Below are 22,488 nucleotides of genomic sequence, written 5' to 3' on the forward strand. Positions count from 1 at the left end.
ATTAGAAATTTGCAGAGCTTTATGTCCATAAACCACTTTTAGACGTCCTGCACGCGGGACGGAAATTCTGCAGCATTTATGCAAACTAATCTGACATGCTGCAGAATGCAAATCCGCGCCACAGGTCACTTTCTGCACAAGTTTTCTGCTGATTTTTTACACAGCGCGTGGATGAGATTTGTTCACGTTTTTTTAAGGTATATTCACTGTTTTTGGGGGGGTTTTTCCACCATTTTTTTTTAAAGTGGTGTTTACAGTACCTGCTTTTTTACATACGTTTTTTTATGTGCCGTTTTTCACATTGATCATGTGATTCAAAGATCGTGATCAAAACGCCACAAAGACGTTATAAAAAACACGTGATTTTTGGATCAGACATAAAATAAAATAGAGGTTTATGGGAGAAAATCTTCACTAATAGTATGAAAAAAATGCCAAACCAACCCCAGGATGCGATTTAAAAAAAACACACGAAAAAAATGTCACAAAACCTGCAATGTTTGATTTGCGTTTAATATTTCCTCTTTGTCTTCCAGCAAATATCTGTCCGCAGTTCCATAAGTAGCGATTCCAATAAGAGAACTTTCTAAGTATTACATGTGCAATTGTGTTCCGTAATCCAACCGGGTCCAGAATTCTGCATACAATTCATACATTGACCTCAAGGCCGCGTTCCCGGATAAAAACCACGCAGCGTATCCAACCTGGAACCCGCAGTACATTCCGTCCGAAAACCGCACCACATTGTGGTGCGTTTTTTCGGGCAGAATTTTCAATGCGGTAAAAAAACGCTCATACTTACGTAGGTCGTTGTTATGGCGACGCATCCCTCCATTGCAGTCCGATCCGGCCTGCCTGACACTGCAGCCCATGTGACCACTGCAGCCTGTGATTGGCTACAGCGGTTACATGGTATGTAACGTCATCCCAGGAGGCCGGACTGCAGGAAGGAGGGGGGAGATTTTCCGTAGTTGCGATATTTTGTGTCGTAATCGCTGTGAATACGCACGCAAAAGTCGCAACACTTGGCTTTCTGCAACGGAAAATCAAGAAAAACGCAATATAAATTGACATGCTGCGAAATTAAGTTCCACGCCGCAGGTCAATTTATTAAAATTTACGCTACGTGGGAACCCCGCCTAAGGCTGAATTCCCACGTAGCATAAACGCTGCGGAATTTTCCGCAACAAAATTCTGTGCGGAAATTCCGCAGCATTTAGAGTAGTGGCAAAAAAAAAAGTGTTTTTCTAGAGATTCTGCTGCAGTTTTTCCTTATGCAGAAAATCTGCAGCGTATCCTGTGTGTGGGAACAAAGCCTACTAGTAACACAGTATGCAGTGAGCTCCCCCTAGTGTTGGCTGCTGGCAGATAGAATTTTATCATTTACCTCTATGTCTATGCAGGGGATTTGAAGCTCTGTTTTAGAAAAAAAAGAGCTCCGACCCCTATAAAGATATATTATGAAATTGATCAGTGCAGAATTTTTGACCTAAAACCAACAAAATGTTAAAGAAGGAACTTTCAGTTGAAATATCCTTCTAGGAACTGTGACAATATAACACTATTACATGCTCTTATGACGTCAGCAGCTTCAATTGCATTTATTATTTATCCAGACAACAAAATAGCCACAACCGATGTGTGAAAACGTTTATTCCATGTCCTTATAAGTGCAGGGAGTACCAATAATCAAATAATTAGACTTTATTAACATGCAAATATTTTATCAAATTCTTACAATACAGATCAATACAGAGAACTCTCCAGACGTTCACAGGGAGCATTGGAAATAAAAATCATTTCATCTTGTATAAGGGATACATGGAAAAATAAGAGGTGCCACCTAGTGGTCAATGTCTAGAAGGCAACTCTCATTACATTAAAGGGCAATTCCAATCATAATTGGGGTTGGTTTTTTTCAACTACCCCTTATAATTTTGCTGGCACCCTAGAGCTCATCATGGGGAGACAGGGGGCTGCAGGGTAAACTAAACATTCAATGGAAAACATAGAAATCAATGAGCGTCGACTGTTTTCATGGGTCGCCTGTGGACATCTGGTGCTCTGGATCCTAGAAAAAAGGGGTGCTGATTTCAGGACCCACATCTATTAGCTCAACATGTCCTGATAGGAATTTTAGATAGGGTTGTCTATAGCAAACATACCCTTTTATGAGTGATTTTTATATTCTCTATTTTACCCTGTGCTCAGTGTTGCCCCCTGCTGATTTATTTGAGAAGGTGAAGTGAGGTGACAACTGTTTTGAGCCCATTTCTGCCTCACAAAAGTGGTTGTCACTTTCCGAGACCATTCAGCCATTGACCAGTCAAATAAAGCTGATTATCTTTATTCCACCGGCACTGCCTGCTAATATACTGCCCCCTTTGGACAAGAATGTAGGTGCGGACTGGTAGGAGAATTTTTATATGTGGATGGAATTGCACTTTAAGGTTTAATATGGATACAAGAATACACATCAAGCATAATACATAACATAAGACAAAAAATAACTGGAGCAGAAACAAGAAAAGATCTGCACAGACAAGAGTCCCTTCACATACGGTGATTGTCTGGAATTAATTAGAATGGGCTGGGTCCATATCACATAATCTCCCCCTAAGGGACTGTACAAATACATTTTATTAAAAAGATGCACACAGGACAGGCACACACAGGACAGGCATACACAGACTACATTTCAACAGGTAAGAAGAAGATCTTTGGAACAATCATTAAGAAGCAGCATTTATTTATTCAACACCATACTACAAAATGCACAAAGTTTCAGGATTTATTAGGATCTAAATACGCAAAAGACAATCAAAGTGGAAGACGGGAAGTCCTGTCTGTGAAGTTATAGGAAAACATTGCATGGATGTCTTCAGATAATCCATCTTTATGGTGGTCGGAACTCCTTTTTTCTTATACAGAGCTCCAAATCCCCTACAAAGACATAGGTAAATGATACAATTCTGAATGTCTGCAGCCGCCACTAGGTGGAGCTCAGGAGCTTACTGCATACTGATTATACATTGAACTCAATAATAAATCTGTCTGCAGAAAGCTCATAAGCTCCCCCTAGTGGTGGTTACAGGCAGACAGAGTGGTATCATATATCTCTATGGCTTTATGAAGGGAAAGGGGATATGACTTTCTGTATAAAAAAAAATAAAAAAAAAATTCGACCACTTTAATGTGAGAATTATCTTTCATCTGCACTGAATTGTGGACCTAAAATAAAATAGTGTTAAAAGGTGGAGATTCGCTTTAAAGTTTTATTAGAAGAGAGGAATAAAGCAGAGATCCTGACATACAAATGAAAGGTTTTTCTTTATCTTTTAACAGACATAGCTGTATACTGTCAGACTGCGTGTAGCTTCATGGAAATATCCACCATTGAACATTTTTTTTTCTCTTTAAATCTAAATAAATCAACATTTCTGTGCTGATTCATTTTTTAATATATCTTTTGGGGCTCTGTTTTTCTGATACAGAATCTCCAAATCTCTGAATAGACTTAGGGGGGAATTTATCAACTGTTCTACGCCAGTTTTATGGCTGAAATGTCGCAAAAATTTCCAACAAGTGGGTGGAGTTTAGTTGGAGGGCGGGGCCAGCGCCGCTCAACACATTTACCATAATTTATGCCTGAAACTGGTGTAAGTTATAGAGGAAATCTACACCAGCTTCTGGCTTGCAGATATTTTACTCAGTGGCGCGTGGACAGCAGAAGATCCAACAAATTTATGAAGAGGTGTGTGTCTCCTAATAAATTTTTCACCTCTTGCTTTAGCTTGTTTCCTATAAGTATGGAATCCCAGTTTTAATAATTTCCCCCCGTAGAGTTACAAGATAATATTCTGTCTGTCTGAAGTCACCACTAGGGGGAGCTCACTGCATACTGTTTATACATTGAACTCTTTAATAAAACAGTGTGCAGTAAGCTCCTGAGCTCCCTCTGGTGGTGACTGCCGACAGCATGAATGTCATCATTTAACTCTAAGGACTATGCAGGGGATTTGGAGCTCTGTATCAGCAAAACGGAGCTCCAACTTCTATAAAGATATATTAAGAAAGGAATCAGCACAGAATGTTAGACCTAAAATGACTCGGTGCCTCAAGGTGGAGATACATTTTAAGGTATTGACCTGTCATGAACACGATTTAGTACATTATATTTGGAGACTTAGAGGTATATATGTTTGTATCTTATAACATATGAATATGTATTAAATGTGTGTTAACATAAAGCATATAACATATTGTGTTACGTATTATATATTATGAGGTCACTTCGTGGACTTCTGTTGTTACATCTTATATACGGACCTGCCTGAAGGACAAGCTTCACCCAGTTACTCCCTGAATAATGTTTCCGAGGGTGTACACACCATATAGACCGCCAAAGCCCAGCGAAGGGGGAGGTGTGGGGTCTGGTTAGCCTATTCCCCCTACCTCATGGGTAAAGGAAATCTAGACTAGACTCCCCCTCTCCACAGACCCCACAATGGTAGTAAAAACAGAAGGGGAAACAGACAATGGCCACGCTGCCCTTTAAGGGAAGGAAGAGGGCGAACAAGCAGTATCTCTGAATGTAAGAGTATGACGGGGTAACCATACACCAAAAGGGGGACCCTCATTTCTATCTCCCTAAAAGACAAAGATATGACCAAGAAATGGCTGAAAATTAAATGTAATACCTTGATAGAGAAGGACGCCGGGAGACAATGGGGACTTATAGAAATTGAATGCCAGACGTTGAGATTTTCCCACGTTAGATACTTTGTATCAGTTTATGGTTAATCCATCGTTTTCTTTATCACTTGGTGACTGATACATTTTACATCACAATCCAATAGTCAAGGATCCTTTCCGTATTGTTTACATGTCAGATCAGTCATAATGCAAAGTGTTCACTTTCTGCACATGACGATATTTGCGAGGACAAGACGCGGCGGTATCCATCTTGTTGCCATAACAAATCATTAAAAGCGGCCACACCTCAGAAATTACAATGTTGATGAAATCTGCCTCTCTATAGTGAGATAATCCTCAATGTTGCAATGAGTTTTGGCACCCGCTGATACCCCAATGTGACAGCGACTACATCAGCTGACCCCCAAACTGTGAAGTGCGCCCCTATACCCAGTGAGGAACAGTGCCCTGCTCCAGCAAGCTGATGGTTGAACACAATACTCTGCAGCCCCTCCCCCAGCTTGCAGATGATTCTGCTGAAAATTACAGCTTTGGGGTTGTAATTTATTACCCTGGTTGAGTCTTGGGGTTCGGCAGGTGAGGAAACAAATGTAAGACCCCCTGAGCCAGATCACACACTGACGGGGAATTAGTGAATTAAGTAACATGAAGAATCGGTCATTTGCTCCGAAAATCATTAGAAACCACGGTCCAACATTTGCAATAAAAGAGAATACAAACAAACAAGGAGGATACATGGTTTCATATCTATGATTGACAGGTCCCACCCTTGGGTCATGGATGCCAATCCTCCCACTATATATATATATATATATATATATATATATTCTAACACCCCCGGTCCTGGAGATACTGATTATTATTGAACGGTTCTGGGAAATGTACTCTAGGAAATGTGGCGGTCTACCGGCGGTGCAGTGTAAGGTTCTGGTTTGGGTGTAAACATTTGCTGTTTGTCTCCGGTCATCTAGTGTCATGTTGGTTACGTTTTGGAACTGGGATGGTTTTGAGAAAGGTTTTGGCACCTTGTTAGGTCATAGCGACCTGCTGGTACAAATGACGCGGCTTCAGAGACAAGATTTGGCAAAAAGCTTTGACATCAACCGGCCCACTTTCAAAACTGTCAGAGTGACCCTATATGTACAAATACAGACATTGTGAGAGTAGCAGGCAGCGTGCGGGTGATTGCCTGGACTTGTTATTACTGGGCGCGCTGCTTGCGTTCCTCCTCGGTGTTTGGGTAATACAGGTGGCACTCTGGGTCGCCTCGAATCATGGGGGCTCCAGCAATCATCTTTCCAGTATTGGGGTTGACACACCAGCATTCTCCACGTTGACCATTCAGGGACATCTTACACTGTAAGAGGAGATGGGAGAAGAAGTAACTCAGGGGAGGGCCTCCAAGTAGATCACATACACACAGGGCCGCTACATGATCAAATATGCAAAACAAGAACATCGGTCACGCCCACGAGCAACATTGTAACTAAAATCAGGTGCTCCTGTTACTAAGACTTAGAGGGGGTTTCTGCTTATATGGAAATATTCTACTATACCCAAATAGGGCACATGGAAAGAAGTTGTCCTATTTAACCATTGTAAAAGGAAAAGTTCAGAAACTTTTGCGTATACTTTGTGTTTCAATTTCATTTCTAAGATCTCTGCTTGCTGAGATAGGAGCATTAAGGTTTGTATGCACAGGCTGAATGGACATACAGACATAATAATGGAAGGTGGATACAGTTGAATCTAGTCAAGTCAATCTTGCGGATTTCTGGCTGATATATTTTACCTGCACTCAGGAGGACAGGAGAGAGATTTGTGCTGTGAATGTATTTAATAAACAGAGGATGGTCTAGACTGGATACATTGTAACAAACCCTAAGCTCAGTCTCTGAATGTAAACAAGAATGTTCCCATTTACTGACAGCTAGCAGAGATCTTGAAAATGGTGAAGAAGTGAAACACAAAGTATATTTACATAAAACTGAAAAACCCCTTAAAGAGGAGTCATGTGATTCCAGCGTGCGCTCACCTGTTTAAGATTGAACAAACCATTCTTGTCACAGTTCGGGATGTGGAGAGCGTAGAGATGTTCCAGCGGCCCTCTCTCGTCAGGAAGATTCATGGAGGAAATCCTCTCCAAGACCTGATCCAACTGTTGCTGACAGAGACTCTGAAAATGGGAAGGAGATTGTGAGATCTGCACAACATTGTATCAATCACTGGTGTCAATCAATCACTGGTGTCAATCACTGGAATCAATCACTGGTGTCAATCAATCACTGGTGTCAATCAATCACTGGTGTCAATCAATCACTGGTGTCAATCACTGGTGTCAATCAATCACTGGTGTCAATCAATCACTGGTGTCAATCAATCACTGGTGTCAATCACTGGACTCAATCACTGGACTCAATCACTGGACTCAATCACTGGTGTCAATCACAGGTATCAATCACAGGTATCAATCACAGGTGTCAATCACCGGTGTCAATCACTGGTGTCAATCACCGTTATCAATCACCGGTGTCAATCACTGCTATCAGCCTTTCAGAGATCACCACCTGGTCATATAGTGATAACATTGAAACAAAGCCTTCAGCTGGGGGAGCAGGACTGACGCTGGCCATACACATAGATGTATAAGTTGGCTGAACTTTCCGATTTCGGCGAGACCGGCCGACCATCTAATGTGTATAGCGGCGTCCTGACTCTTCCTCTAAGAGAGATGTCAAGGGAGAGAGAGGTGGATTCTTTTGTTCGTTAGTAGATAAGCCGTTGTCAGAGAAGTCTAGCCGCGTTTTTCTCTATTCTCCCTATTGAAAACTCATGCACGATCAGCCGAGCCGAGCATGTGCCTGAGTACGGGGGTATCGAGAGGAATAGCGGTCTGCTGAAAGATCGTACAAGTCTCCCTGCAGTCCTATATACTAGTCACATCCCCATATTGTGCATATCCACTACTCTCAACCCTTTTTTTTTTTTTTTTTTTTTTAAACCTGACATTTAAAAAAAATAAATTATGTCTCCTGCCTAATCTGCCGCCTGTTACCACATGTAAATAGCCCCATTTTCAGCTACCTCTGTATGTACACTCATTCAGGGAAGTAGGACCGCCCACTGGACTCCTAAGATCAGAATGTGCAGAAGTTTAGATCAGTAAATTACAAGTTGAACTGAATCCTTTTCCCATAAAATTATATATCAATCTACTCAGCTCCTCCTGCTCTATAGCATGCTGCCCGCAGCTCAGATTTCATTTTTAATGAGACAGGGTCCCTTTAAGGATTTAATTTGATGGAGTTTCCCCTTACTTGAGGCCATTTATGGTGACACAGAGAACAGCACAAAACCTCACAGACATTGATAATATCCCTGTCAGTTCGTCTGTGTGGGGGAAGGGAAGTGACAACCATTGTGACCACATTCTGTTCTTTTAGCATCGGTTGTCACCCAGAGGAGAATCCACTCCACAATGACTCCAGTTTTCTGCTGCCCCTTCCACTCTCGGCTTTCATCATCCCTAGTGATCACGGAGTAAGACGCTGGGCCCTATAGGATCTGTTATTCTTGCCCCGTGATGGTGTAATCTGCCGTGTCTTTACATCTGTGACTCACCCTCTGAGCTGCCGGTCTTGCGTTCTTCTTCTCTTCATGAGGATGTTTGTTGACTTTCGACCGGTGATGTTCGCTGGCTCTTCCGCGGTTTACAGCATCTTCCTTTACTGGAGGTCTCACCGGTCTTCTTGGGAAAATATCGGCCACCATGGGTCCTGCATCCAGGTTGTTGTCCACAAGCATGCCGTCTGAGCGCTCCTCCGGAACATCTGGGAAAAGACGACATCTCCATGAGGGTCATACATTGTCACCGCCACAGTCCCTACCATACGTGACGGAAGGCGGCAATGCGGCTGAAGAGATAACGGCGATATTTATTTATAATGTCATAGAATGAATGTATCTAGTAGCCAATGAAATTTTGACACATTTATCAAAATAGTCATATGATCAATTTGGGGAATCTCTAGGCACGTTGGATACATTTGTCTTCTTTTGTCTCAACTCATGGCTGCCAAACAGATACATTTTCTGGCAAAAAAAATGGCGCACAACTTTAGTGCTTTTAGCCACGCCTGTTTTTCTAGACACTTTTCAATATTGTTGAGATAAGTAAAAAGTGTCTAAATTATTTACTAAATGTAGCACATGCCACCTCCGTTATTTTGGCGCAATTTGCGAGGAAATCTCCCCCAAATACAGTCCATGGTGATTAATTTATACACTAAATCTCAATCCATTATATGTTACAGGAATTCTGTATATTCCTAAGATTAGAAGTGACTTTATAATAAACTTTATGTTCCCATTTGGTCACCAATTGTTGATCTCAGGGGCCGCAGGGACAGGTTATCTTTAAATGAAGCCCCACATTTATTTCTAATCTGTCACCACATTATAAGTGCCCTGTCTCCTACTTACGGAGATGGCGCTATAATGTAGGCGACAGTAATGCTTTTTATTTAATAAAACGATTAGTTTTCACCACTTTATTAGCAATTTTAGATTTATGCTAATGAGTTGCTTAATGCCCAAGTGGGCGTGTTTTTACTTTAGACCAAGTGGGCGTTGTACAGAGGCGTGTAAGACGCTGACCAATCAGTGACCCATCAGTGTCATGCACTCCTCTTCATTCATTTCGGCAGCGCATAGGGATCCTTTTAGATCGCTATGTGCTGTCTAAGGCTGGGTTCACACGTGCACGTCCATTACGGCTGAAATTACGGAGCTGTTTTCATGAGAAAACCGCTCCAGCATTTCAGCCGTAATGGCATGATCAGGCGCTTTTCGCTGCGTCCATTACGGACGTAATTGGAGCTGTTTTTCTATGGAGTCATTGGGAAACGGCTCCAATTACGTCCCAAGAAGTGAGTCACTTCTTTGACGCGGGCGTCTTTTTTACGAGCTGTCTTTTGACAGCGGCACGTAAAAAAAATTACCGTCGGCACAGAACATCGTAAGACCCATTCAAATGAAATGGCAGATGTTTGCCGGCGCTTTGGAGCCGTATTTTCGAACGTAATTCGAGGTTAAAACGCCCGAATTACATCCGGAAATAGTGCGTGTGAACACAGCCTTATACTAACGCATTAACGATACTGAAGTGTTTAGACAGTGAATAGATATTCCACGGGATGTCTATTCACAATCTCTGCACTTCGTTACTCTGTCTGTGGTAGTTACAGCAGAGGAAGCATAATCTCGCGAGATTACGCTGTAAATGACAGGTTACAGCGAGATTACGCTTTGCTCTGCTGTAACTACCATAGAAACAGTAATGAAGTGCAGAGATTGTGAATAGACATCCCGTGGAATGTCTATTCACTGTCTAAAAACTTCAGTATCGTAAGGGTATGTGCACACACACTAATTACGTCCGTAATTGACGGACGTATTTCGGCCGCAAGTCCCGGACCGAACACAGTGCAGGGAGCCGGGCTCCTAGCATCATACTTATGTACGACGCTAGGAGTCCCTGCCTCTCCGTGGAACTACTGTCCCGTAATGAAAACATGATTATACTACGGGACAGTTGTCCTGCAGCGAGGCAGGGACTCCTAGCATCGTACATAAGTATGATGCTAGGAGCCCGGCTCCCTGCACTGTGTTCGGTCCGGGACTTGCGGCCGAAATACGTCCGTCAATTACGGACGTAATTAGTGTGTGTGCACATACCCTTAATGTGTAAGTATAAGACAGCGCATAGTGAGCTAAAAGGATCCCTATGCGCTGCCGAAATGAATGGAGAGGAGTGCATGACGCTGATTGGTCACTGATTGGTCAGCGTCTTACACGCCTCTGTACAACGCCCACTTGGTCTAAAGTAAAAACACGCCCACTTGGGCATTAAGCAACTCATTAGCATAAATCTAAAATCGCTAATAAAGTGGTGAAAACAAATCATTTTATTAAATACAAAGCACTGCTGTCATCTACATTATAGCGCCGATCTCCTTATGCAGGAGACAGGGCACTTATAATGTGATGACAGAGCCTCCTTAAGTCCACAAAGATCACACGTGGCCAGTACAATGACTCCCATTAAGAACAGTTGTAGGTTAGCAAAACTCCCAGAACTCCCCATTAAAATCAGCTCCAGGACCCATTCAACGTAGTCGGCGTATCCCAGCTACCAGACCACCACCCATGTTTATTTTTGTCTGATTGACATGTTATAAAAGTGTATTACCAAAAATAAGTAGGATCTCTTTACTTAGGCTCCTCCCTTTTCACTGAGGCTCCTCCTCTTAAATAGGCTCCTCCTCTTAGTCTATATGCAGCAGTTTCCTGATAATCTTTTTTCAACGGTGGTTTAGTTTCTTATAGTTTATATTGATACTGTTAGTGAAGGCAATCATCTCCATGTACTGCTGAGTTTGTGCTTATACATGACAGCTCATCTGAACAAGCAGAGCTGCAGTGTAAAGCATGGGGGAGAAAGAGAGCAGTAGCCTGAGCCTGTGATACAGTAATCAGAGCCATGAATGTAACTGATCCACTACCCTTGCCTCATACATCAGAGAAGGGCAATAGAGACTGTAAGAATTGTTATAAAGTACAATGTATGGCTAAGTTCCATATTTTATTGATGTGAGACACATGTAGCAATAGAGGAGGAGATGGGTCGTATCTGTCCTCCGAGCAGACGGCTCACTGCAGGGATCATGTATCAGGATCATGTATCTGGTGGTTACTGTTGTCCCAGTCACATTAGGTTAAATAAACTCTTTCACAATGTCTCAGCTTCTCTCCAAGATGTGGCGGTCATTATAACCTCCTGACCCCGATTCTGCTAACCGATGCTGAAATACTCCAAAAAAAAGAAATCTATTATATGTTAAAGGGGTTCTGTATGTTTATAGCATTATAAGTGACTCTATAATATACTTTATGTTCTTATTTGGTCCAGAATTGTTGACCTTCGGGGCCACGGGTGCAGGTGAGGAAGCATTTGTGACTTAAAGTGAGACTCCACTTATATTAAACATTGATTATATAGTCATTTTATGTATATTCATTCATGACTTTTTTGCTGTGGTAAAAAAAATAAATCATGTTACTATCTGGAAACTGTCAGCATGCTGCAGTTGGTGGATCTGGAAATGTTTATTGTATGTGATGTGGTTGTGTTTATGTTGTGTGTTTATTGTTATTGTTTCATTGTATTCTTTTGTTTATGATTATTATGATATTGTGTTTTTTCTTCAGAGCTGTTGTGATACATACAATTTCCTTTTGGGATTAATAAAGTTATCTAATATAATATTATTTGTCTCTAGGACTGTAAGTCCATAACGTTGTCCTGCCGTGGGTCTGATTGGCTCATTAATACCATAAAAAGGTTTTTCCATCAGTAGTTAGAACACGTGAACGTGCTCAGCGGTTTCCTCATCTCTGAGTGAGTCCTGGTCCTTCGTTCCATACAATTTCTTACTCCTCAATGCAGCGGTCCCAGTGAAAAGGGACCCGTTAGGCTGGGTTCACACGACCTATTTTCAGACGTAATGGAGGCGTTTGACGCCTCAAATTACGTCTGAAAAGACGGCTCCAATACGTCAGCAAACATCTGCCCATTGCTTGCAATCTTACGATGTTCTGTGAAGACGAGTTGTCATTTTACGCGTCGCTGTCAAAATACGGCGCGTAAAATGACGGCTCGTAAAAAGAAGTGCCGGACACTTCTTGGGACGTTTTTGGAGCCGTTTTCTCATAGACTCTATTGAAAACAGCTCCAAAAACGGCCGTAAAAACGCAGCGAAAAACGCGAGCTGCTCAAAAAACTTCTGAAAATCAGGAGCTGTTTCCCTTGAAAACAGCTCCGTATTTTGAGACGTTTTTGACTCTGCGTGTGAACATTCCCTTAGGCCTTATTCACACGAAAGTATAATACGTCCGTACTACGCGCGTCGCATGGAACTATGTTACTGAATGGGGTCGTTTAGACTGTCAGCGAATTTCACGCAGCGTGTGTCCGCTGAGTGACACGCACGACATGTCCTATATTTGCCCGTGTTTCGCGCTGCACTCACCCATTGAAGTCAATGGGTGCGTGCAAATCGCGCTCGGCACACGGAAGCACTTCCGGGTGCCGCGTGTGATTCGCGCAACAGCAGTAAAAACAATGAATGAAAACAGAAAAGCACCACGTGCTACAAACATACAAGCAGAGTGTCATAATGATGGCGGCTGCGCGAAAATCACTCAACCGCGCATCATACGCTGATGACACATGGACCTTTTGCGTGCGCAAAACGCACACGCTCGTGTGAATCCGGCCTTATTAGTGACCACAATTAATTAGTTGTCTCCAGATAAAAAGCAATTCTAGATTTATTTTAATGTTTCCGCTTATTTCTCTGCTCCACCTTAAGCCCCCATAACAAGGCCCTCTCCCCCCCCCCCCCCCCCCCCCAACATATAAGTGGAGAGACACAGCTCAGATAAAGCAAAACAGCTTTACATATAAATACATGGGGAAGACCCGTTCCTACTGGGCAGTATATATGTATACAGAGAGTAGCAGCGTTTAGCGGTTTATAAATACAAAAAGATTCAAACTATTCATTCAAAAATATAAAAAATAAGCAAGAAAAGGACGTGAAAAACTGAGGAGGTGTAAAGAGATCCTGAGATGTCCTACCTAATGGAAACCAGGACGCAGCGCCGGCTCCACCGTACAGCAGACACCACCCGCGCCTGACGGACTGGCTTATAATGGGGTCCGTCGTTATAGCAGGAAAATAGTGCTACATCCAACAGACATGTGACCAGAGCCTGAACCCTCATCACATGACTGAACATGCCACTGCCCCCCACAAGATTAAGACATCTCCTGAAACACTTTGTGCTGCTGAGGACCCTGCTCCTTACTTTATGTAATTCTCAGTCTGTGACCTCCCACAAGTTCAGGACACTCCTCTCCTTAAATACTCTGTGCTGCTTGGGGACCCTGCTGCTTTCACTATGTAATTCTCAGTCTGTGACCTAACACAAAACCAGTCCACTCCTCTCCTGAAGTACTCTGTGCTGCTGTGGACCTCACTCCTTTATTATGTCTCTCTTCCCCTCCTCACATCATGACGCTGCCCATTGTCCATTATTCGGGCCAGCACTATATAGTAAGAGGATGTACCAGTAAATGATATACCAGATATCGGCATTCTTTAGGGTGCGTTTCTATAGGAGAGAAGCCTGCAGGGACCTGCTCCCAGTCTATACAACATCTCGTGAGTATCTGAAAGAACATCTACTCAGCGCTCACAGTCCCATACAATCCGCGGATTATCTAATGTTTGCACAGCGATTACAGAACATGGCAGCGCTCCATCGCCATCAGCACAATGAGAACATTCCTGCGCAGCGCTGACACTCCAACCGCCAACCAAGGTCCCACCGAGAACCAGGAACCTCAGTCCTGGAGAAGACAGCAGACATGGCATGTTCTAGTTAACAATTGCGTCCTTTAAAAGTATGTGAACCCACTGGAACTTGAGGTTACGGCACATGAAATAGATATTTCTAGCGGTTTATGGCCTGTGCCTCGTATCAGAAGAGGTCTCATCTTACTCCATAATTGTTTAATGACTTGCAAATCCACAATTTCCTAAAACAGAAATAACTACAAGTCTGTAGCCCTGACCTCACGGACAAATTTAAGAAGGGCACAAGTAACTGCCCTCCACAAGATGAGCACACCCCTCTCCTGAAATACTTTGTGCTGCTGGGGACTCTGCTCCTTCCACTATGTTTGTGACATACCACCAACAGAATAATGAGTGCAGCTCTGGAGTATAATACAGGATAAGTAATGTTATGTATGTACACAGTGACTCCACCAGCAGAATAGTGAGTGCAGCTCTGGAGTATAATACAAGATGTAACTCAGGATCTGTACAGGGTAAGTAATGCTATGCATTTACACAGTGACCCCACCAGCAGAATAGTGAGTGCAGCTCTGGAGTATAATACAGGATGTAACTCAGGATCAGTACAGGATAAGTAACGTAATGTATGTACACAGTGACTCCACCAGCAGAATAGTGAGTGCAGCTCTGGAGTGTAATACAGGATGTAACTCAGGATCAGTACAGGATAAGTAATGTTATGTATGTACACAGTGACTCCACCAGCAGAATAGTGAGTGCAGCTCTGGAGTATAATACAGGATGTAACTCAGGATCAGTACAGGATAAGTAATGTATGTACACAGTGACTCCACCAGCAGAATAGTGAGTGCAGCTCTGGAGTATAATACAGGATGTAACTCAGGATCAGTACAGGATAAGTAATGTATGTACACAGTGACTCCACCAGCAGAATAGTGAGTGCAGCTCTGGAGTATAATACAGGATGTAACTCAGAATCAGTACAGGATAAGTAATGTAATGTATGTACACAGTGACTCCACCAGCAGAAAAGTGAGTGCAGCTCTGGAGTATAATACAGGCTGTAATGTCATGTTTGTACACAGTGACACAACTTTGTATGTAAATTCCTTCTATACACTGAAAAATAGTGTGGACGTAGGCTTTAACCCATTGCATTTATTTTCTAATCTGACCACATAAAATAGTTTAGACATCAGTCTGTTTATTAGGTGTGTGTGTGTGTGTGTGTGTGTGTGTGTGTGTGTGTGTGTGTGTGTGTGTGTGTGTGTGTGTGTGTCTGTGTGTGTGTCTGTGTGTGTGTGTGTGTGTGTGTGTCTGTCTATCCGGCTCCGTTTAGGAATAGGGTCCGTTCTGCAAGTAAGATTCAAGCTGAAATACCAGTCACAGAGGTGGGAACGACAGTCCGCGATCAGTGTGATAACAGGCAGCGGGCAGTGTCAGCGCACATTTCGGACTCTACGTGAGTTGGCGCAGAGTGAGGCGTTCTGGTTAAACAATAACAATAGGAAGAATTTCATGACTTCTGTAAAGGATCTGGATGGGACGAGCCTGGTAACAAATCCCACTGTCCTTATGTGATTTCTGTCAGTTTTTGGCTTCTATTATCTTCTTAAAGTGAAACTTTACCTAAAACAGACGCTGAGAGGACCTGAAGTCTGAGCAGAGACTAGTTATTTTCCTTTAGTGGATGAGGTAATGGCTACAATCTCTAGTGAAGTGACAACCACTTTATTTCTAAGCCTGATATGCGCTCAGAATGGTTGTCACTTCCCTTCCCCCACAGATTTCAGTCACAAAGCTCCTCCAAAACTTAAACAACAAATTCCCCCATGAATGGCAGGCAGGATCTTGACAACACTCCTGATGTTTTGCCACAGTTTAGTAAACCACAATGTATCAATGTAAAGGTACAGTCACAAATGAAAATTTGCAAACAATCTGCTCCTTTAAGGCTCATTGTTTAGTCTATGTGATGCCTCCATTTACTGTTACAGTATGGTTTCTACATTGCAGCAGCTTGTGGTTATTAATGCCATGACAACTATTTTCCCACGCCAACTAATAGTTGTCAGACTTGGACGACTTACGCGCTTTGCCTGCACAGGTGTCAGGATCATGCAGAGGAGAAATTATTTAGAAGATGGAAGTAAGAAATAAGGCATCACAAGAGCTAAATAAAATAAAAAAAACTCACTATTTTTGCATTTCCGTCCTACATTTTACAGGTCCGATCATCATTAGTCTCCTATAGGGGTCATCAGTGGAGGTTAGATTGCACTATTAGGAATTAATATGTATCACGCAATTTAAAGGGAATGTTCACTTTAAACCACCTCTGTTCAGTGACCGTTTCATTATGTTTTCTTCTCCACTTAGGTCTAAAGCTAGGTTCTATTGGTTACTAGCATTAAGAGAGTAAAGCATAATCCGGCTCAGGTGAACAGTTAGGGTATGTGCACACACACTAATTACGTCCGTAATTGACGGACGTATTTCGGCCGCAAGTCCCGGACCGAACACAGTGCAGGGAGCCGGGCTCCTAGCATCATACTTATGTACGATGCTAGGAGTCCCTGCCTCGCTGCAGGACAACTGTCCCGTACTGTAATCATGTTTTCAGTACAGGACAGTTGTCTTGCAGCGAGGCAGGGACTCCTAGCATCGTACATAAGTATGATGCTAGGAGCCCGGCTCCCTGCACTGTGTTCGGTCCGGGACTTGCGGCCGAAATACGTCCGTCAATTACGGACGTAATTAGTGTGTGTGCACATACCCTAAGACTGTTAGGTCACATGTCTGACAGAGGAGTGGAGCTAAGATGTGCTCTGTTTCAAAGGGCAACTAGAAGAAGTTTGAATGCAGCTCTGGATGTGACTGGAGTATAAAATTGGTACTAAATTATTTAACAAGGAACTCATGCAGTAACATATTGATGAAGTAGTCGCTTTTTAAAACTGAATGAAGAAATGTTTGAAGATCAGAGACCTCTATAATTCCAGATGATATTAACCCCATGTTCTAGGATCCTGCTGTACAAGTTCCTTCAAGAAGCATCTGTCAATGCGGAGAGACCTGTGAGCCGCACACTAATTTGAGGTGTAACCGTTTTCCCGGCTTTCGCTGTTAGGACACGTTGGTCGTCTCGAGGACTGGAATCCCTTTGGCAAGTAAATCAAAATATTTTGTGTGTGTCTCACAGAAGCATCACCCGGATTAGTGCGCCCTCCGGGCACACAACAAACTGTCAGGGCAACGACTATTACAGGGGTGTTTCCCACTCTCATATACAAAGCAAGTGAACCGAAACTGCATCAATGTCAAAGCCCAAATGGAAAAGCCCCAAATCTCCCCCCTGTTTCCATCTGTGATGGGAGAGCAGCTAAACGAGCGTTTCCCCAAAAATAGAAGAATAAATGACCTGGAAATAGAAGCCCCTGTGAGATATCGAGGTCTGACAATCACGAATGGCCGCACCTTACAGTATTGGTTTGTCACCCACTTTTGCACAGACCCTGTTTGGCTTACACCTCCACAGTCCCTATTTCCTGGAGTGTCAGTCTTTACTGAATTTCTGATAAACTTTTAATGAGGAACAGCTCATAGAGGAAAATGTAATGGATTATTTGATATAGATATGAGATAGATAGATATAGAGAGAGATAGAGAGATAGATATAGATAGATAGATAGATAGATAGATAGATAGATAGATAGATAGATAGATAGATAGATAGATATAATGGTAAATAATACAATTCTTACAGCCTGCAGCAGTCACTAGGGGGAGCTCACTCCCTACAGATTTACACATTGAACTAAATAATAAATTGTATACAATAAGCTCCTGAGCTCCCCCTAGTGGTGATGGCAGGCAGCAAACCTCTTATCATATCATTCTATGGCTAGGCAGGGAATAAGGAGCTCTGTATCAGAAAAACAGAGCTCCAATAGCTCTAAAAAATATATTAAGAAATGAATCAGTAAAGTGTTGTAGTTCTGTAATAACTGAAGAGTCGCAGGTTGGGGTCCCCTTATTTAGGATCTGGTGTCTCCCCTCCAGCGCAATGTACATTTCTCTTTGTAGAAGCTCTCTTCTCTCTACTATATAGTCATCTAGCACCCCAATTGCACCTGTGCCTTATGGGGCTATAGTAACCAGAGACCCATATAGTAACCAGAGACCCATATAGTAACCAGAGACTCATATAGTAATCAGAGACCCATATAGTAACCAGAGACCCATATAGTAATACAGAGGCCCATATAGTAACGCAGAGGCCCATATAGTAACGCAGAGGCCCATATAGTAACGCAGAGGCCCATATAGTAACACAGAGACCCATATAGTAACGCAGAGGCCCATATAGTAACGCAGAGGCCCATATAGTAATACAGAGGTCCATATAGTAACACAGAGGCCCATATAGTAACACAGAGGCCCATATAGTAATACAAAGGCTCATATAGTAACACAGAGGCCCATATAGTAATACATAGGCTCATATAGTAACACAGAGGCCCATATAGTAACACAGAGGCCCATATAGTAATACAAAGGCCCATATAGTAACACAGAGGCCCATATAGTAATACATAGGCTCATATAGTAACACAGAGGCCCATATAGTAACACAGAGGCCCATATAGTAACACAGAGGCCCATATAGTAACACAGAGGCCCATATAGTAACACAGAGGCCCATATAGTAACACAGAGGCCCATATAGTAACACAGAGGCCCATATAGTAACACATAGGCCCATATAGTAACACAGAGGCCCATATAGTAATACATAGGCTCATATAGTTAGGATATGTTCACACGAGGTCATTACGTCCGTAATTGACAGACGTATTTCGGCCGCAAGTCCCGGACCGAACACAGTGCAGGGAGCCGGGCTCCTAGCATCATACTTATGTACGACGCTAGGAGTCCCTGCCTCGCTACCGGACAACTGTCCCGTACTGAAAATATGATTACGTACGGACGTACTGACCTCGTGTGAACATACCCTAATACATAGGCCCATATAGTAATACAGAGGCCCATATAGTAATACAGAGGCCCATATTAAAGAGCCCACAGCACTTTCCTGTACATTGGCAGGAAGCCCAGACTGGCAGCATCTCTCGGGTCGTGTTGTCCTTTGAGTTGGCAGGACACTGAGGTAAACATTCGCACCTTGTGAAGTGCGGCCCAGCTATCAACGAGGGATTCCCGTACAGTGAATCTAAAGAAAACAAAAAACACCCCCACCTGACAGTCCAATACTACAAAGGACACATAACCTGTAGACCTTTTGAGTTCTCTTCTCCTTTTCTCTATTCACATCCAGAGCGGTTTTCAAAATTCTGCTGGTTGCCCTTGGAAACAGACAACAGTTTAGCTCCACCCATCTGTCAAACATGTAACCAAACAACTTTACTCTTAGGCTGGGTTCACACAACCTATTTTCAGACGTAATGGAGGCGTTTTACGCCTCGAATTACGCCTGAAAAGACGGCTCCAATACATCGGCAAACATCTGCCCATTCATTTCAATGGGTTTGCCGATGTACTGTGCCGACGACCTGTCATTTTACGCGTCGCTGTCAAAAGACGGCGCGTAAAATAACAGCCTCGTCAAAGAAGTGCAGGACACTTCTTGGGACGTAATTGGAGCCGTTTTTCATTGACTCAAGAGAACAGCTCCAAATTACATCCGTAAAAGACGTCCCGCAAAACGCAAGTACGAGCAATTACGTCTGAAATTACGGAGCCACTACAGCCGCAGAGCCACGAGTTGGAGATCACCGCAATAGACCCAAAGAAATCAGGTGCGTCAGAAGCCGGTCATTTTGGGCAAACATCAGACAGAGCGGATAATAGAGACGCAACATTGATAACTAATGCAGGATGATGGGAGTTGTGAGTGTGACAATAATGAGATATGCAGAGCTGAGCCAGCGCTCGCTGACATCACTATGTTCTCTGTGGTTTTCCTGGGACTGCAGCGACACAAGGGGCAGAGCAGAAACCTTTTGCAGAATTTTTTGTGGTTGAGCCGTAATTGTCCGTAAATAATCGCATCTCCCTAAAGACCAATAAAGTGCAAGAAACGCAGGACTGGTACTTCTAGTCAACGTCCGCACCCCCCGATACACCTCTTAAAGGGAATGTTCACTTCTATCCACGTGACTTAAAGGGATCGTCCAGCCTTATGGTTTAAAGCTTAAGGCTGGGTTCACACGACCTATTTTCAGACGTAATGGAGGCGTTTTACGCCTCGAATTACGTCTGAAAAAACGGCTCCAATACGTTGGCAAACATCTGCCCATTACTTGCAATGGGCTTTACGATGTTCTGTGCCGACGACCTGTCATTTTACGCGTCGCTGTCAAAAGCGCGTAAAATTACAGCCTCGTCAAAAGAAGTGCAGGACACTTCCTGGGACGTAATTGGAGCCGTTTTTCATTGACTCCAATGAAGAACGGCTCCAAATTACGTCCGTAAAAGACGCCACCGCAAAACGCCAGTACATGCAATTACGTCTGAAATTCAGGAGCGGTTTTCTCCTGAAAACAGCTCCGTAATTTCAGACGTAATTGCAGTTATCGTGTGCACATACCCATATAATCGCTTTCTGTCAGTGAATAGGAACATGAATTATTTACATGCAGAATCTGATAACCTGTACAGACTCGTACTGAGCCGCCAGAGCGGGACTGCCGGTCGGCTCCTAATGGCATCAGTCAGAAGGTGGCACATTCAGCGCTCCCTAGTATATAAACACATTTTTTTATGTATATACACACACTACCGTTCAAAAGTTTAGGGTCACTTAGAAATTTCCTTATTTTTGAAAGAAAAGCACAGTTTTTGTCAATGAAGATAACATTAAATTAATCAGAAATACACTCTATACATTGTTAATGTGCTAAATGACTATTCTAGCTGCAAACGTCTGGTTTTTAATGCAATATCTACATAGGTGTATAGAGGCCCATTTCCAGCAACCATCACTCCAGTGTTCTAATAGTACATTGTGTTTGATAACTGTGTTAGAAGGCTAATGGATGATTAGAAAACACTTGAAAACCCTTGTGCAATTATGTTAGCACCGCTGTAAACAGTTTTGCTGTTTAGAGGAGCTATAAAACTGACCTTCCTTTGAGCTAGTTGAGAATCTGGAGCATTACATTTGTGGGTTCGATTAAACTCTCTAAATGGCTAGAAAAAGAGAGCTTTCATGTGAAACTCGACAGTCTATTCTTGTTCTTAGAAATGAAGGCTATTCCATGCGAGAAATTGCCAAGAAACTTAAGATTTCCTACAACGGTGTGTACTACTCCCTTCAGAGGACAGCACACACAGGCTCTAACCAGAGTAGAAAGAGAAGTGGGAGGCCCCGCTGCACAACTGAGCAACAAGACAAGTACATTAGAGGCTCTAGTTTGAGAAATAGACGCCTCACAGGTCCTCAACTGGCAGCTTCATTAAATAGTACCCGCAAAACGCCAGTGTCAACGTCTACAGTGAAGAGGCGACTCCGGGATGCCGGCCTTCAGGGCAGAGTGTCAAAGAAAAAGCCATATCTGAGACTGGATAATAAAAGGAAAAGATTAATATGGGCAAAAGCTCAGACATTGGACAGAGGAAGATTGGAAAAATGTGTTATGGACAGACGAATCGAAGTTTGAGGTGTTTGGATCACACAGAAGAACATTTGTGAGACGCAGAACAACTGAAAAGATGCTGGAAGAGTGCCTGACGCCATCTGTCAAGCATGGTGGAGGTCATGTGATGGTCTGGGGTTGCTTTGGTGCTGGTAAAGTGGGAGATTTGTACAAGGTAAAAGGGATTTTGAATAAGGAAGGCTATCACTCCGCAACGCCATGCCATACCCTGTGGACAGCGCTTGATTGGAGCCAATTTCATCCTACAACAGGACAATGACCCAAAGCACCTCCAAATGATGCAAGAACTATTTAGGGAAGAAGCCGGCAGCTGGTATTCTATCTGTAATGGAGTGGCCAGCGCAGTCACCAGATCTCAACCCCATAGAGCTGTTGTGGGAGCAGCTTGACCGTATGGTACGCAAGAAGTGCCCATCAAGCCAATCCAACTTGTGGGAGGGGCTTCTGGAAGCATGGGGGGAAATGTCTCCCGATTACCTCAGCAAATTAACAGCTAGAATGCCAAAGGTCTGCAATGCTGGAATTGGTGCAAATGGAGCATTCCAAGACCAAAGCAAAGTCTGAAGGAGAAAATTATTATTTCTAACCTTGTCAATGTCTTGACTATATTTTCTAGTCATTTTGCAACTCATTTGATAAATATAAGT

At 43.0% G+C, this 22,488-nt stretch overlaps 1 protein-coding gene across 1 annotated transcript in view; it reads right to left on the minus strand.

The window, feature by feature from the left end:
• Nucleotides 1-1,635: 1,635 nt before the first annotated feature.
• Nucleotides 1,636-22,488, minus strand: part of IGFBP2 (insulin like growth factor binding protein 2) — a 37,453-nt gene continuing 16,600 nt past the window's right edge. The window contains exons 2-4 of the mRNA XM_075829089.1: nt 8,338-8,546; nt 6,752-6,892; nt 1,636-6,073 (exon numbers count right to left, since the gene is read on the minus strand). Coding sequence (XP_075685204.1) covers nt 5,918-6,073; nt 6,752-6,892; nt 8,338-8,546 — 506 coding nt within the window. The 3' untranslated portion in view covers nt 1,636-5,917. The remainder of the gene's footprint in view (nt 6,074-6,751; nt 6,893-8,337; nt 8,547-22,488) is intronic.

Source organism: Rhinoderma darwinii, chromosome 6 (assembly GCF_050947455.1).
Source record: "Rhinoderma darwinii isolate aRhiDar2 chromosome 6, aRhiDar2.hap1, whole genome shotgun sequence".
Taxonomy (NCBI): Eukaryota; Metazoa; Chordata; class Amphibia; order Anura; family Rhinodermatidae; genus Rhinoderma; species Rhinoderma darwinii.